At 43.6% G+C, this 15,022-nt stretch overlaps 1 protein-coding gene across 1 annotated transcript in view; it reads right to left on the bottom strand.

Annotated features, from left to right (window-relative positions):
• The window catches only part of LOC8053370, a 30,970-nt gene extending 17,701 nt beyond the window's left edge, over positions 1-13,269 (bottom strand). The window contains exons 1-7 of the mRNA XM_042293411.1: positions 13,218-13,269; positions 8,837-8,896; positions 6,374-6,489; positions 5,581-5,652; positions 5,364-5,506; positions 4,173-4,210; positions 4,005-4,113 (exon numbers count right to left, since the gene is read on the bottom strand). Of these exons, the coding sequence (XP_042149345.1) occupies positions 4,005-4,113; positions 4,173-4,210; positions 5,364-5,506; positions 5,581-5,652; positions 6,374-6,489; positions 8,837-8,896; positions 13,218-13,269 (590 nt within the window). The remainder of the gene's footprint in view (positions 1-4,004; positions 4,114-4,172; positions 4,211-5,363; positions 5,507-5,580; positions 5,653-6,373; positions 6,490-8,836; positions 8,897-13,217) is intronic.
• Between the last annotated feature and the right edge of the window lie 1,753 nt (positions 13,270-15,022).

Below are 15,022 nucleotides of genomic sequence, written 5' to 3'. Positions count from 1 at the left end.
GGGTTTTGGAAGAAGTCTATTGACTGGTATCGCTTTAGTGGCACGAAATATGATCACAGCCGAAATATTACGTCAAAGTGAAGTCTTGTACTCCGCTATAACCGATTTTAAAGATGCGGCCAGCTGCTCTTTAGCAGGCGGCAAGCGGGTTAGCTTTTAGTCAAGCAACACTGGCGCCGTCCACCCGGTTACGTCACGTCGCAGTGGAGCTGCGGTTCATATCGGGTGGTAGCTTGCGCCACCTAACATAGAAATTAAGAATCATAAGTACGATATCTTCGCCAATTTGCTTACCCTCTACGATTTTGATACTATACCACCAGGTGGTGTGGAATATCACCAGGATTATCTTTGAGGCATCGAGCAAAAAAGCTAAAAACTTCATCAGCCACTTCTTCCCCCCGGCAAGGGAGTCGCCAATTTTCTTATGGCCAAGCCTAGTCGGCGCTACCCCGACACTGGGCCCACTTGGAGATATAGGGTGGAGACTTGGGGCTGTAGCCACTCGGGAGGGAGTTTCAATTTTCCTGTGTCCCGCCCATTCCCAGCTGTGTCAGTTAGCTGTACGTTATTCGATTTTCCCTAGATAATTTCCACCAATCTTCCAATCTCCTCTTTGTTATTAAAATATACTTATCATCCATTCTTCCACTCTCGTCTGCAAACCCCAGCACTTTGGCCAAATCCGTCGCCGCCTCCGGGAGGGTCGGAGCAAGGCTTGTGCCCCTCAACACCACATGTTCTATTGTCTCGTCCTCCCCTTGGCATACGGCACACCGCGCGTATCCATTTCCTCGTACTTTGTCCTATATGTTCAAGTCCACAATGCTCCCGTTCTAGCCTCGAATAACAACAAGCTCCGCCGTAAATTAGCATACCAATGTTACTTCCTTATTTCCAGTTTTCGTTCCCTATACATAGTTAAGGCTGATTTTTCATTCTTTTCTCCCACATCTTTCTCTCTCTGCTTCTTTTACTTCATTTTTCATAGATATAGTCTGTTCTGCCCCCCCCCCCCCCCCCCCCAACTTGACTCTCAGTAATTGAATTTTAGTTTTCAGGTTCGGTTTTTCCATTTTGTAGTCAGGCTTTTCATGTATATATGTTTATATACCTTTCTCGCCCATCGCGTACCCTGAATCGTCTCGAGCCTTTGCTCAAATTTCGACTTGCTGATCGCCTCTCTAGCCTCGAAAGATGCCCAGCCCATCACTCAATGCACTCCTTCATTTGGTGTATTCCCATGCGCCCCCAGTCCCGGCTCATATGCCGAGTCTCTGAGCTCGACTGGACCTCAGATTGCATGCATAATACTTCATTGCCAAAAGACAACCCCTGCATGAGAACTCCTTTTCATATTCCGCTAGCAACTTCATATCTATCGTAATTCCATAGTGCCCTATGCCTCATAATTGCTTCAATCCCTTTTTCCTTTCTCTAGCATATTTGCTTCTAAGTATTGTTTGTCCCCATTCAGCCGTACTCCTAGGTACTATTTATACATTTCTACGTATTCTATAAAAACGTGTTGGATTTTAAGCGGGTCCCCCTTCTCATCGGTATAAACCATCATTCGCAAGCATAATAAAACAGCGCACAGAACACAGACGAATCGAAAGGACAGGTAGGCCGAAAGTGCTCAAATTACTACTTCAAAACACATTATTCCCGACTTGTCGCTACTGAATTTCAAGCCCAGAGAGTCTCCTTCCTCTCCAGATCTTAATCAACTCCTGTAAGCTATCTTGGCTATCTGCTAACAGTACAATGTCGTCTGCGTCAAAGGTTCCGGATGTAACTTGGTTTACATTACCCCCTCCCTCCATACAGTGCCGTACGACTGATGATCAGTGCTGCCATCCCTCTAGCACAGGTGTCTCAAACATGCTGCTCGCGACTCGCTGGAACGCGGCCCGCCGGCAACCAGCTACGAGCCCCGCATCCCTTGTCATGAGCGCTAGAAATGGCATGCGCTATAGGGATCTCATCTCGCCGATTCATTTACGCTCCGAATATAGCTCTGCTCTTTTAACGTATTCACATAGTTTATACCTGTCTGTTTTCCCTTTGTTTCGCTTATGTTTATCTTTCCGGCTTTTTGTCATGTACAACAGTTCCGCTACTAGGCTGCATGTGTGAGCTCTTCGTTGGAAAATGCGTCTCGCGTGCGCGAACTATCGATCAGCAGCAGCAATAGCCAAAGATAAAGCTTCAAGCTTGATACTATTGCCTTAAAAAATAAATCACCATTAAAAGACAAGTATTTGCTCGAAGTGTTGTTATAGAAATCGTCGTTAAAGCAAGAACTGTCAAATTAACTGATTGTGTTTTTTTTTAGAAACATGTTGAACTTGTTTAATTTTTGAGTAAATTGAGCAACGGGAACGACAGTGCACTTGCCTTCTTGTTATATTAAATAACCCAGCAGGTTTACGGAGTATTGTCTTTTTAATTATTGTTACATCAGACCCGGGCCCAAGGTAGTCATAAACAAATTATGTTTAAAGATGTCATTGGGAAAACTGAGTTAACGAAAAGCATAGGGGATGAGGTCGCTACTCTTTGAAATCTTTTTTAACCCTCCCTCCCCCCCCCCCCCCCCTCCCATTTTAAGCTGGCCCTCAACCATTACGGTGTAGACCCATCCTTCCGCCACAGTCAAATGAGTTTGAGACAACTGCCCTAACAGATAGTTTCCGTTTTGCTGTAGACGCCTGAAACCAAACTCTGAGCCGTGATATTCATAAAACTACACACAGTTTAGAGGAAAACATTATTTCTTTTAACTCAGAGACACTGTCTCAGCTGAAAACAGCCGTAATCCCAAATTCATAAAAACGATTCTGAAATTCGCTTCTATTCCGTCACGCTGACCCGAAATAGAAGGTTTCGGAATTGGTCCTAGGAAGAATTGACTTCCTAGATCTCCCTGCATTGCTCCCTAGATCTCCATGAACTCACTAGATATCCCTGAACTTCTTGTATCTCCCAAGAACTCTCTGGATTGCACACGTCTGTCACAAAATGGAAGCCCGACGCAAGACTCAAAATGAGTCTCCTAGCGTAAGCATGGCGCTTTTTTTTTTTCGTGTGTGTGTGTGTGGGGGGGGGGGGGGGGGGGAGTTTATTTTCTGACATGCGTGCTAAGCACAAAAATTAGAAGGAAAGGGGGGAGTAGACTTCAGTCTCCCTCAAACACTAATCATTATTACCGCGTTGCACTTCTAGAGAAAACCTGTCCTGCTTAAACAAGGCCTATTCGCCCACATATTTAAAGCTGGTAGCATTGTTTTTGAAAATCCAAATTGAAATTGGGCTTTAGATTCTTAGACAACGCGATGTCGGTCTGTTACAGTATGGCGACCTAGATTCACGCTGTCGATAAGAAGTTTAGCCAGTGTGATGCGACTGATAGCCTGGCGACATACACAACGTACGTAGTACCGACACACTACCGCACACCATAATGCGATGCTTGCATTTCTATAAAAAAAAAATATATATATATATATGTGAGAATACTTCCCTGCAGCACACAATTACTGGTGTGGTTGTTTTACATGTTTCATTTTTGTCGTTTGCGCATGAGTCATGACTGACTTTCTCATTCCCTAGCGGGTGCGATTATTGTCGTTTAGCAATCGTATCTGCTTTTTATTTGTGCAAAGTCAACCCTACCTGAACCTTTTTGTGTGCTTTCTGTGAGTTTAGGCCAATGTTAGGAAGCTCTAGCGTAAAACAATAACACAATTTAGTATTGTGATTACACATAGAACTCGAGATTTTTTCGGCCGTTACTAGACGTTGGCACCGGTTCCGCCCTGAAGAAGAGCATTTTAGGAAGCGCAATAGTACTATATAGACTTAGTGCCTTATAGAACAACTTAAACATAAACCAACGCACCAGAAAACAATAAACCATTAAGTATTTTCACGAGAAAATGGTAAAAAAATAGGAACTGCTCTGACGCACATTCAGTTAAAAATAATGTCATCCAACTTACAGTAATGCCAATTCTACAGAAACTTGGTGAGTGCCCGAAAAAGTTCGGCCGTCGTCTGTGGCAAGACCCACGCTCTCACAGGTGCATATACCTTGTGGTGTTGCGTTGCCTTTCGAAGAAAAATAGAAATTAGCGTAGGCAGGGAGCATATGTGTATTTAAGCATTACCTGGCCAGGACGCTTGGTTTGACCGTGTAATTGATTTTCTGTTGATAGAGAGATTGCAATGAAGGATCAATATGGTTCCAGACCAAATAATAAAACCTTTACAAAATAACGTTTTCCGTTTGGTTTTGCTTCTCCGCGTGCCTGGTTTTATCTAAAAAAAAAAAACAAAAAAAAAACTAGAGCGGCAAAAGCGTATGACCGCCGCACAAGGATTACACATTGATTTATTATTTTATATTAACCTCTAAGACAACAAAACATATCGTATTATAGTACGTATACATCATTCATACACGTTAAATTCTGAAGAAAGCCATAAACATAAGAAATATTTTCCAGAAAAAGAAGTATTTTGGTTTGACATTTTCGAAACGAGGCTGGGACGACTAGACCCTTTGCTCGTGGAGCAATTGTCCCGCCATTAAATATTGACTGCTGTTCTCATTGTACGACAATTTAGAATTAGGTATTGCGCTCAGCAAGAGTACATCCTTATGAAAATAATCCTTGGAGAAGGGGAACAAGAGGGACAAAGGACAAACATAAATCTCTAAACACAGCTAGGTGACTGGTGAGCGACCGAAAAAATCCGCCTGGTCCGGGTATCCAACCGGGACCTCTCCATTACAAGTGGAGCGCTCTACCAACTGAGCTAACCAGGGGTTAGACGGCAGTAGAGCAAACGGGTTTTATCAGTCGCCACCAGTCTAACACCAACAAGGGTGAAGCTTGCAAGTTAAGGTTGTAATTATAATGCAATTAAATGCAAAGGTGCAAGCGAGCTGGAGCTGGTAGAGCGCTCCACCTGTAATGGAGAGGTCCCGGGTTCGATACCCCGACCAGGCGGATTTTTTCGGTCGCTCACCAGTCAGCAAGCTGTGTTTGGAGATTTATGTTTGTCCTTTGTCCCTCTTGTTCTCCTTCTCCAGGGATTATTTTCGTCATTTTTGTCCAGCTCGCTTGCACCTTTGCATTTAATTGCATTATAATTACATCCTTATTCACGTAGTTTTTCCTTTCAGATTTTGTAAAGTAAGATCCTTCAACTGGAGCGGGGCTCGAGACATCAAGCATACATTTGTACTTATATTGTAAACATTTGCTCCTTTCTTTGCAGCTCTCTAGCTAAAAATATTAGTTTGTTACAGCACTTATAATACAACGCCGACAAAAAAATCAACAGAATGTTACGTTGTTAACAGAAGCAGTACGTCAGCTTCTTTCAGGTCTCTGTCATCTTGTTTGCACTGTTTAAGTTTTCCAAGAGTAGCTTCAGCGTCTACCGGAGCCCCTTCATCCTGAGCTGTCAGCACAAGGCACGCAGCGTCTATTGCCTGTAAACAAACAAATTTCAGTGCCGTGCGCATATCCTCCTGTCGCATTGCAAAATATGAGCAGACTGCCTTACGGGAGAAGTCCGACTTCCAACAAGAATCAACTCAAGAATTATGGGCATCGTAGTCCCGAATCGCAGTTCAACCTGAAACCAGTAAGAAACTAAAATGCGTGTTTTACTATAGTCCCTAACTGGGTGTTAGGGACTATGACACAGTATAGTGGTAGCAGCTAGCTTGTAGGTCGACCCACTAAGCATTCCAACCGGAGCTCGGCTTTCTGATGTCACAGACGCGCGCGCTCTTGTTTCCTCCTCTCCTTCAGTTTCTGCACGTCTACAGTCACGTTCACCACCACATACTTTTTCTCGGTCTGCTTCACGACTTCAGTAATACTTCTGCTTTTATGTTTTCTAGTTTCGGTCACTATAGGCATTGCGAGTTTTAGCGGAGTCACCAATAATTGTTGTCGACTGCACTAGCACTCAAGTTATCGCTCCACAATACAAACGGTTTGACATGTATTTGAAGTACAACGCTACTACATACAGATGCGTACGACCTTCTATTTTGTACCGCATGAAAATTTGGAGCGCAAGGCAGCCAACATAATAAAGTCGTTAAATAAACTTAGTGAAAATTTCGATGCAGCAACCGACGGCTTAAGAAGCTCCGGTCATGGCTTATTATGTTCACGCTTCATTGCTTAGGCGTGAATCGTTTACGGGTATTCTTATCGGCTAATGTCGCTATCTGATTGGCCGCGGAGCGATAATATGATGCCCAGGGCCACGCCCTGTGCTTCTAAAGTGGTCGGTGATTATAAGTAGGCGTGATAAAATATAGCAAAGAAGTATTTGTACTTACAGCTTTTAATAACGACCGGAAGTAGCCTCTAGCTTCGTGTCGATCATGATGATAGTTAGCGAACTTCGTCGCGAAATCATCAGTGTATATGACATAAACACCGAGAGTTACACGCTCTAGAAAATCAAGAAGTGTGTCAACATGCGAAGGGGAGTAAAGTTACTAAAAGTATATATATCCTATGCCAAAGTAGAAAAGAGGTTTGCTTTACCGAGAGCTGTCCTTCCACATCACATTAAACCAAATACGCGTATTGATGCTTAGAAATAACGGAGATTATACACGCCACCTGGTGTACTTTTAACGTCTGAGAAATCCGAGACCAGCGAGAAAAAGAAGATCGACACATACACATCGGCGGTTTTGTGTTTCGTCCCTCGTATTATTCATTGTTTCCGGTTTCCCAGATTTATACAGTCGAATCTCGTTATATTCAAACTCGAGGGGGACCAAACATTTGTTTGAATAAAGCAAAGTGTGAATTACCGGGAGTTTCCTCCCATAGAGAAGCATAGAATGAAACCTGCATGTTAGCTTGAATCATCCGCAAGTTTGAATTAAGAGAGTTTAATTATTGAGATTCGACTGACTTCGCTTCGAGTATTGCGGGCTTACCCAAATTATTTTAAAGTATTTTATTGTTCGTCAAAATTTGTCACAATATGTTCAGTACCCTGCCGCAATAGTTACCTAGGTCACAGGGCTCATTCCTGAAAGCCTATAGTTACCATAGTAAAAATTATATATAAGAAATTGTTTGATTCAATAAACGCATATGATCAAATACGATCACGTAAGAGCCTATAAGAAACTTATAAAACAATATAAGATTACATAAGAAGTTATAAAGAACTTATTATAAGCTTCTTATAACTTCTTATACACTCTTGTATGGTTCTTATATGTTCTTATATGACATTATTTGATCATGTGCGTTTATTGGAGTCAGAAATATCTTACAGATATAATATTTTCACTAGGGTAATGATCACTTTAAAACCAACAAAAATTACTTCGTTTCCATATTGTTGACATTATAAAGAATGAATTGTAAATCCCTGACAGTTAACTTGACAAAACAGAATGTTTGCAAAACAATTTTACCAGAGAAAGCATATAAGCAGTGCCATGATGCTACTACCCAAAGTCTTTTATACCTTGAACATCAAACAACTAGAACCACCTTCCCGCTTGTATTGCTGCAGTTGCTGCTATTCGTGTTGCTGTTCGTTTTGAACACTCTTACTAACTGTTTCTTTAGTTGATTACATTGCCATATTTTTGTCTGTTCACTCCCCTCAATAACGCACGTTAACTGCCTGGTTCTATCTTCGTTTCTGTCCCCGTTGTTTTGGCGTATTACACCAAAATAAACTCGGTTATATTTCCCCTCCCAAGTCTAAAAAGTAATGTCTGCAATACTCTTCACGTGAAATCTGAAGTAAAAGCTCGTGAACTACAGATCTTGTATACTCGTTCATCTTTAATCAGAACACATCCGACGCTATTGCAGCCGAGTCCAACCAAGCAGAACCAAAAGCGCAGCGTCACGGCGTTCATAAACTTTCGACTGTGTGTTATCATCGACTACCAAGCCTGAAGCAGTGAATGGTCCGTGACCTCGAGCTTTCCGCATGCGTGTCCGTGTATGTGTGTCTCCTATTGCCTTTGACTGCTCTTTGAATTATGATGCCTTTACGCTTGCGAATTCGCAGGTGGATCCGTGGGTGGATGTAGGAGCCGGGTGGCGAAGTCCGCTCTTCGCTGGCGGAAAATCTGGACCGGTCCGGGAACCGGTCATATCCAGGTTTTTAGACAACGACGAGTGAATTTCGTCAAGCGGCTTCAAGGTACGCTCGTCGCCGGCGCGGATCCGCCAGCGAATCCGTAAGTGTAGACAAACCGTTAATAGTGGAACCAAGTAAAGAAACTTCACCGTTTCGGCGATGCATTACTGCTACAGTCTGCACTCACATAACATCGCCTTACGTTTTTGTGATGTCTTCAAAGGAGGCAACAAACTCGCTCATCAATTTCCAACAAGAGCAATTAAAAAAAGAATTTAAAGTACAAAAAAGTGTATAACCGCGAGCCGTCAACGCTTTTCCAATGTCCATGCGCTTTTTTTCTTTTCCAGGAGAAACGTTTAACCAACCACTGCGATCTAACCGGAGAGCGTTGGAGATGACGCTGCCGAAAATGACGTTTCGCCCCAAAATTTACATGCGGCTATGTGGCGATCAACGATTAACATGCCGTTTTTCTGCAGGTCGATGATGGTAAACACCGAGTCTGTGAAACGCTACGCTCAGTGTCACTTCTGTGATTCTTTTGCGTCAACACGTTGGCACTTTTTTAAACCGACAATGTTCATTTTGATGGGTTTTCTCGTCGAGTGGTGTGCGGAAAGGTAAGAGATTCATTTTAGAGTAAAATCAAAAATAACTTTAATTGCACACTTACTTGGACTGGAGAGAGAGATCGCTTTGTGCTCTAGAATAGTGCTTGAGTGTCCGGTGTGGGCTGAAACTGGTACCATACTATGGCTAACATAAAACAATTACAGCAACAAATCGAAATCCAGTATGTTACTCGATTCTGGAAATTCATATGACGGCACTATTCAAGAATCCAAATGTTTCTGTGATCGTACGCTTTTTTGCTCAAGCGGCAAATGACATTTGTAAGGACTTGCTTGTTTATGTACTTAAAATGCCTTAAATACTCATTCGACATTACATGGGTTTGATAAGCTTGAAGAGTAACCGAGATGAAGGTAAGAAACATATACAGAAAATAAAAGCGCGCACTGTGCAACATATTGATTTCAACACTTATAAATGTTGATAATATTTGAACTTTCATACACAAATAGTTATCACGGAAACACACGAAGTTAAAACTATATGAGCATCTCAAATATACGAGAACCAGAACGTAAAAAAAACCGTAAAAAAGTGGATCAAATAGGTTCCTTTTTATTTTATCGTTTGAATAAGATGCCTTTACGATACTGCCCTTGACTGCCATGCAATGCATATGCACCCCCGCAGTCATATATTGGAGTTCGGAGGCCGACTGCCTGTTTACACTTTAAACTTTGGATTCCAAGACATAATTGGGGGGATCGGTGGCCGAGTGGTTTAGCGCACAACAGCTCGGAGCACGTGGAGCGAAAGCTCGCGCTGCAGAACCCAGGGATCCTGGGTTCGAGCCCCACCCCTGCCCGTTTCGATCTGGATGAGCATCGTACCGGCGTGCGGTCGTGTATCACCACTGCGTGATGCACGTTAAAGACCCCACGCTAGCGGTTGAACCGCACTGGCTAAATTTCTCATCTACAGCTGGGAGACTCGTCGCCCCTGCGAGGCAGACCAAGTTCTAGGCTGTATAAACACACACACAACCCTATTTTTTTTTCAAGAGATAATTGAGAAGATCATAGCTACTACCTACTTCAATGTCGTGCCATGTCATGTAGATAAAAAAAAACATTATTCTTTGGCCAAGATGTACGCGTATAGTGCAAGTGAATACTTGTGCAGTCAAGACTTCTACGAAGTATCCTGACCGATGACTCATCTGCAAATGGCTAGGCCGTTGACCAAGGGTAGAATCCGGCGTTGCACTGTTGTTGTTTTAAACATTGTGATAAACAACCCACAGGGTACAACGACACAATATGAAAAAAAAAGACAAAACAAGCTTATTTTTATATTTTTTTATATATAAACAATAGTGCAAGAGGTCATGAAAATGACAGGGACAGGACAAAAGCGCGACTCACTACCGGCACTTTATACATGTTTCCAAGTACTACATAAGGGCGCTGCCATCTTGCTCTCCCCAGCCAATGGGATGGCGGCGTTCACCGATAAGAACGCCAAATAAACGAACCAGGAAGCAAGGAGCAAGAATATAATGAGCCACTTACTGGCTGAACCGAAATTTGGAGCCTACAAAACAAGGCTGGGATGATAGGCAGGCGGGACGCTGCAAAACCCCAAAACATCACTCATACAGCGATATCTCTAAAGCCGGGTTTACACTGCTTATACATCGTGCAGAAGACAGTCTCCATACGGATTCGAAAGCGAATCACCGAGAGATCCCTGCTTCGATTGCCGCATGGCAGTGAGTTCAAGGAGGAAACTTGGCACGCGGCGTTCGAACCACGGATGTTGCGGTGACTTGTGTTTGCAGACTGTTTTTTTCATGATGGTATAAGCAGTGTGACTCCTGCTTTGCAGCTGGTCGCATTTTTTGGAAAAGAAGTGCACGAATGAACACGGCCTCCGACGAGGCCGACGAGACATGTGACGTCACGATTCTCATTCCCTCTCCTCTTCACTTCGTTCCCTCGAGCAGGTGAACCGAAGCGAGGAGGAGAGAAACGAGGCAGGGGCTAGATTAGGGGCCTCGTGAACTGCCTAAGCCCTGGGCTTAGGTAGTTCATGAGGCCCCTAATCATGATGATAATACTGGGTACGATGACGATGGTGAGGGAGGTGACAACAATGACGACAATATGCACATTTCACCCTCTTATAAAGTACAAATATCGTTCACCTTATGATACATCTTAGAAGGTTTTTGCATCGGTAGATTTGAGGATTAGGAAATTCGGGTTTCACCTGGTGGAAATGAAGGAGATGCGATTGGAGATCAGAGGCTGTTTCGGAAATAGTCGTTCACTCACTAAGAGCGCGAAGCAATGAACGATTGGGGAAAAGGTTAAGAAGGGTCGCGCACATTGAGCAGCTAGATGGCCTCGTGAACTTCCGCTAAAAAGTTGAAAATGACGACTCCACGTTCCTATGAACGACTCTGACCAGGTCTACAACCTTATGATGGCACATATGGCCCCCTTGATGTCGAATGGCTTGATTACTTGGGCGCAATTTGCATTAGACAGTAACCGAAGGAATACCTGCAAAAGTCCCCATTACAAGAAAAAAAATTCGCTGCCTCTAAAGACATGCTTTGCGACGCGAATCGCAACTCGAAAGCTGTCCCTAGAATATAGTGTTTTTATTCCAGAAATCGCTCCGATTGATAGGAACTTGTCTAACTAACGTTTGTTTAATTAATTACTGACTTGAACAGTAAAGCAACACGGACAACGAAGTCATTGTGGTGGTTAAAGTACTAAGGGCTCAAACCGCTTCGTCCACTCTCATCTCATAACAAAATTCTCGTGTTCCAAACTAATAGACTTCGGCATTCAAATATTAAAAGAAACGAGAGAGACTGATTGCGATTGCAATATAGTAACCACTGACATTCACAGGCATTTCTCACGAAGATCAGGGATGTATTTTAAAGCTCCTCTCCTACATGCATTTTGTTTTAAGGAGAAAATATGTGAATTAGTTTCGAAAGTGGTATAGTTTCTTCTAATTAGAGTAATCAGGAAATGTTTTAGCCACTTGAATTTATTACTCCAAGCTAAGAATAACAAATCATACCTCGGGGACTGAGCTCATACTCGATGACATGGTATGTGTTGTCTCTTACTGGCAGATCAGACACAGGCTCCGGAGAAGTTGATTGCAGTCACTGCCTATCGAAAACTTTTGGGGGACATGTCAAGACCCTGCTCCTTGAGACACCTGTTAGTGATTAAAAGTATGGCTTCGGAAGGCTCACCGATATTTCGTTTTGCTTGTTTTAACCTTGTCGTTCGGAGGTCACTTTCCACATGGAACTACGCTAAAAGACCAAAAATGAACAAAACTAATGTGGAGTATCTGTGTCGCTCGTGTAGCCTTCGGCAACACTTGCTTGCCTTCCGACCCATCATTGTCCGTTAAAAGCGCCGAGGGGGCCCCAGAGAATAATCGAGAACTCCGTGGCCCTCCTTCCGTCTGGCATCAATTCAGAGAGCATGTCGTCTGCTTCTTTTGCAGGAGTTGCGGTGACGTCAGAGCGACGCCGAGCTCTGATTCGCTTTGACTGAAAGGATAGTGGATAGACCTGAATGCTAGACGCCTTGAGGCCTACTCACTATTATTTTTTCAATCAGCCAATAAGAGCTCGACGTTCTTACGTCATTGCAACCCGTGTGCAAGTAGCAGACGAACTTGCGCTTCGCATTCGAAGGGACTGCAATGGGACCGCCAGCATCGACAGCTTTTCTCCCTCCCACAAGGAGGTTGCGAGGCAACGCTTGCATTCTGTTGCTCTATCACAGTGGTTTACAGCGAGCTCATAAACACCAGCTCGTCTAGAGTAGGGAACTTTATGACATACCTGTTTCACCGTTAAAAAAAAAAGAAAGAAGAAAAAAAAACGGGGGGGGGGGGGGGGGGGGGGGAGGTGGAACGAAACCAGAAAGCCAGGGCTCAGAGGCTCTTGTGAGCGTCTGGGCCCTGGCTTTTCTTGGTATTTCCGGGGAGAGAAGAAGAGTTCGCTCACAGATTTATTCAGTGGTCAAAATGGGAAAGGGAACGCGTGCCTGCACCTTCCACTGCATTGCCAAGAAAAATTGCCGCGGAGCATAGTTGAGGCCCTGGGCTGCAGCCTGCAGCCGCCTTAGCCCGTACCTTAATCCGGGCCTGATTAGCGAGGCCGCTTCCCCTCATTCTCAACTGTTCCAGGAGGATCGTGATGTCACAGTCCTCGCTTGATCGCGCCCTTCTTTTCCAAAAATACGATCATCCGTTTGGGATATCGATGCATGCGTGATGCTTTGGAGTTGTAGGCCTCATGTAGCGAAATCTAAATTTCGGTTCAGCACGTCACGTGACACGCGATGGCGCTTGTTTTTTTTGTGTTTTTTTTTTTGTCTCAAAACGTTAGTGCCCTCACTCTTTAAGACTGCTACGTGAAGCATCATACATACCGCTTACACACAACATAAAACACATAGCCCAGGCAATAGGTATTTCCGACATCGATCTTGACTCCTTAGACAGGACGCGAAAAATGAAAGTTACCTGAAAGCGAAAAAAAAACAAAAAAAAAAACGATCTCATAATATAGTGTTGTTAATTGGGAATGCTCAATATGAGCGTCCCGGTGTCCGTGCGATAACGAAGCGACTGTTTTCACTGACGTAATTTTTTCCACAAGTTTGTTGTTATGAGCCGTCTGGCGTGTGCCGAAGACGAGTGTTCCCAGTATAAACATGACACCCTCAACTGCTTAGTGCACAGAAGCTTATATGTCGCATCACAATGATATCGGTAGCCGGATGTGTGAAGAAATAAAGTACGTTTGCACAACCAAAACTAATAACGAAATGGCGGATTAATGTCACATAAAAGCACCCAATACCGCCGTCTAAACAAGAACTTCACAGTAAATGCAGGAGGCCGGTGGTGAGTTCAAGGATCTCTCTTTTCTTAAGTATTCTATAAATATGTTACACCCACCCGTCCGTCCACAATTAAAATATCTCATTTAAGTAATTACTTTTTTTTTTTGTTGCATACTATTAAAGAAAGGCTGGTAAGCGTTCAAGCGGAGTAAAGTATCCCTTTACTCCGGAACTTCTGTAAACGAGCATTTTCATATTAAACACAAATAATTATTGTAACGTCTCCTCATCCTACAGTGCGTCTTCGTTAATTAATCGGTCCCAATATCAAGAGAAATGTATATCTTACGTTTGGTTGTTGCGGCAGTCTCTTTTGGAAATCTCCTTCTTGCCCGTAAAATGTGTGTACATGTACAGCTGCAACAGAAAAAGAGTAGCTCAAGTGACCGACGACCCGAGCGGCAAAATCGCGACACGCGGAGCTATTGTTCCGGAGCGCGCTGATGGCGAGAGCACCAGTCACGAAAGCAGCCCATGCTAAATCCCGAATGTCGAAAGCTATCTCATCATGAATAAAAATTAAAGCAGCGGAAGGACACGGACAAGAACAATAAGTTAGACGAACAAGGCGCTGACTTACAACTAAAGTTTATTCGTGCTAACATCAAGTATAAATACTGTAACGCTATGACATCAAACAAAGATAAAATACATAGAATGGACGCCACGTGCTCCTTAGCCACCGTTATGCGCTGTCACGGTGTGTCTAGAAATAAACATTCCTTTTCCGATAAACATATTGAAGGAGTGCTGACACAGCAGGCTCATAGGGTCAACAAAAAAGTAACCGTTTTACCATACCTGCACAAGATCTCGCACAACCTAAAGAAAGTTGCCCAAAGGGTTGGTGTTGATGTTGTTTTTTTTTCGGCTCCGGAAAAGCTGTCTGGACTGTGCAGAAAAGTGAACTCCTGTTCTAAAGGAAAGCAGGGTTGCACCAAGAAACACCACGACCGATTCGTGAACTGTGTGGAGGGAGTGGTGTACTCTATTCCACTCTCGTGCGGCAGGAGGTACGTCGGGCAAACGGGGCGCTGCCTCAATGATCGCTTGCGAGAACGTAAGCATAACGTCTTTAGAGTTGTGTCAGGTGCCCTTGGGGCTTGCATTGTCGTGACTGCTGCTGCACTCTCCTCTTCGACAAGTGTGAAGTGATTAGGAAAAATAAAGACAAACTCACTCGAGAAATCATTGAGGCGCGGGAAATTGGAAAATTGGGCGAAAACTGCGTCAGCACTCCTTCAATGTGTTTATCCGAAAAGGAATGTTGCTTTCTAGACACACAGTGACAGCGAATAACGGTGGCTAAGGAGCACGTGGCGTCCATT

Source organism: Ixodes scapularis, unplaced genomic scaffold (genome assembly GCF_016920785.2).
Source record: "Ixodes scapularis isolate PalLabHiFi unplaced genomic scaffold, ASM1692078v2 PGA_scaffold4__175_contigs__length_147842914, whole genome shotgun sequence".
NCBI classification, from domain to species: domain Eukaryota; kingdom Metazoa; phylum Arthropoda; class Arachnida; order Ixodida; family Ixodidae; genus Ixodes; species Ixodes scapularis.
This window is presented reverse-complemented; position numbering and strand designations above follow the sequence as displayed.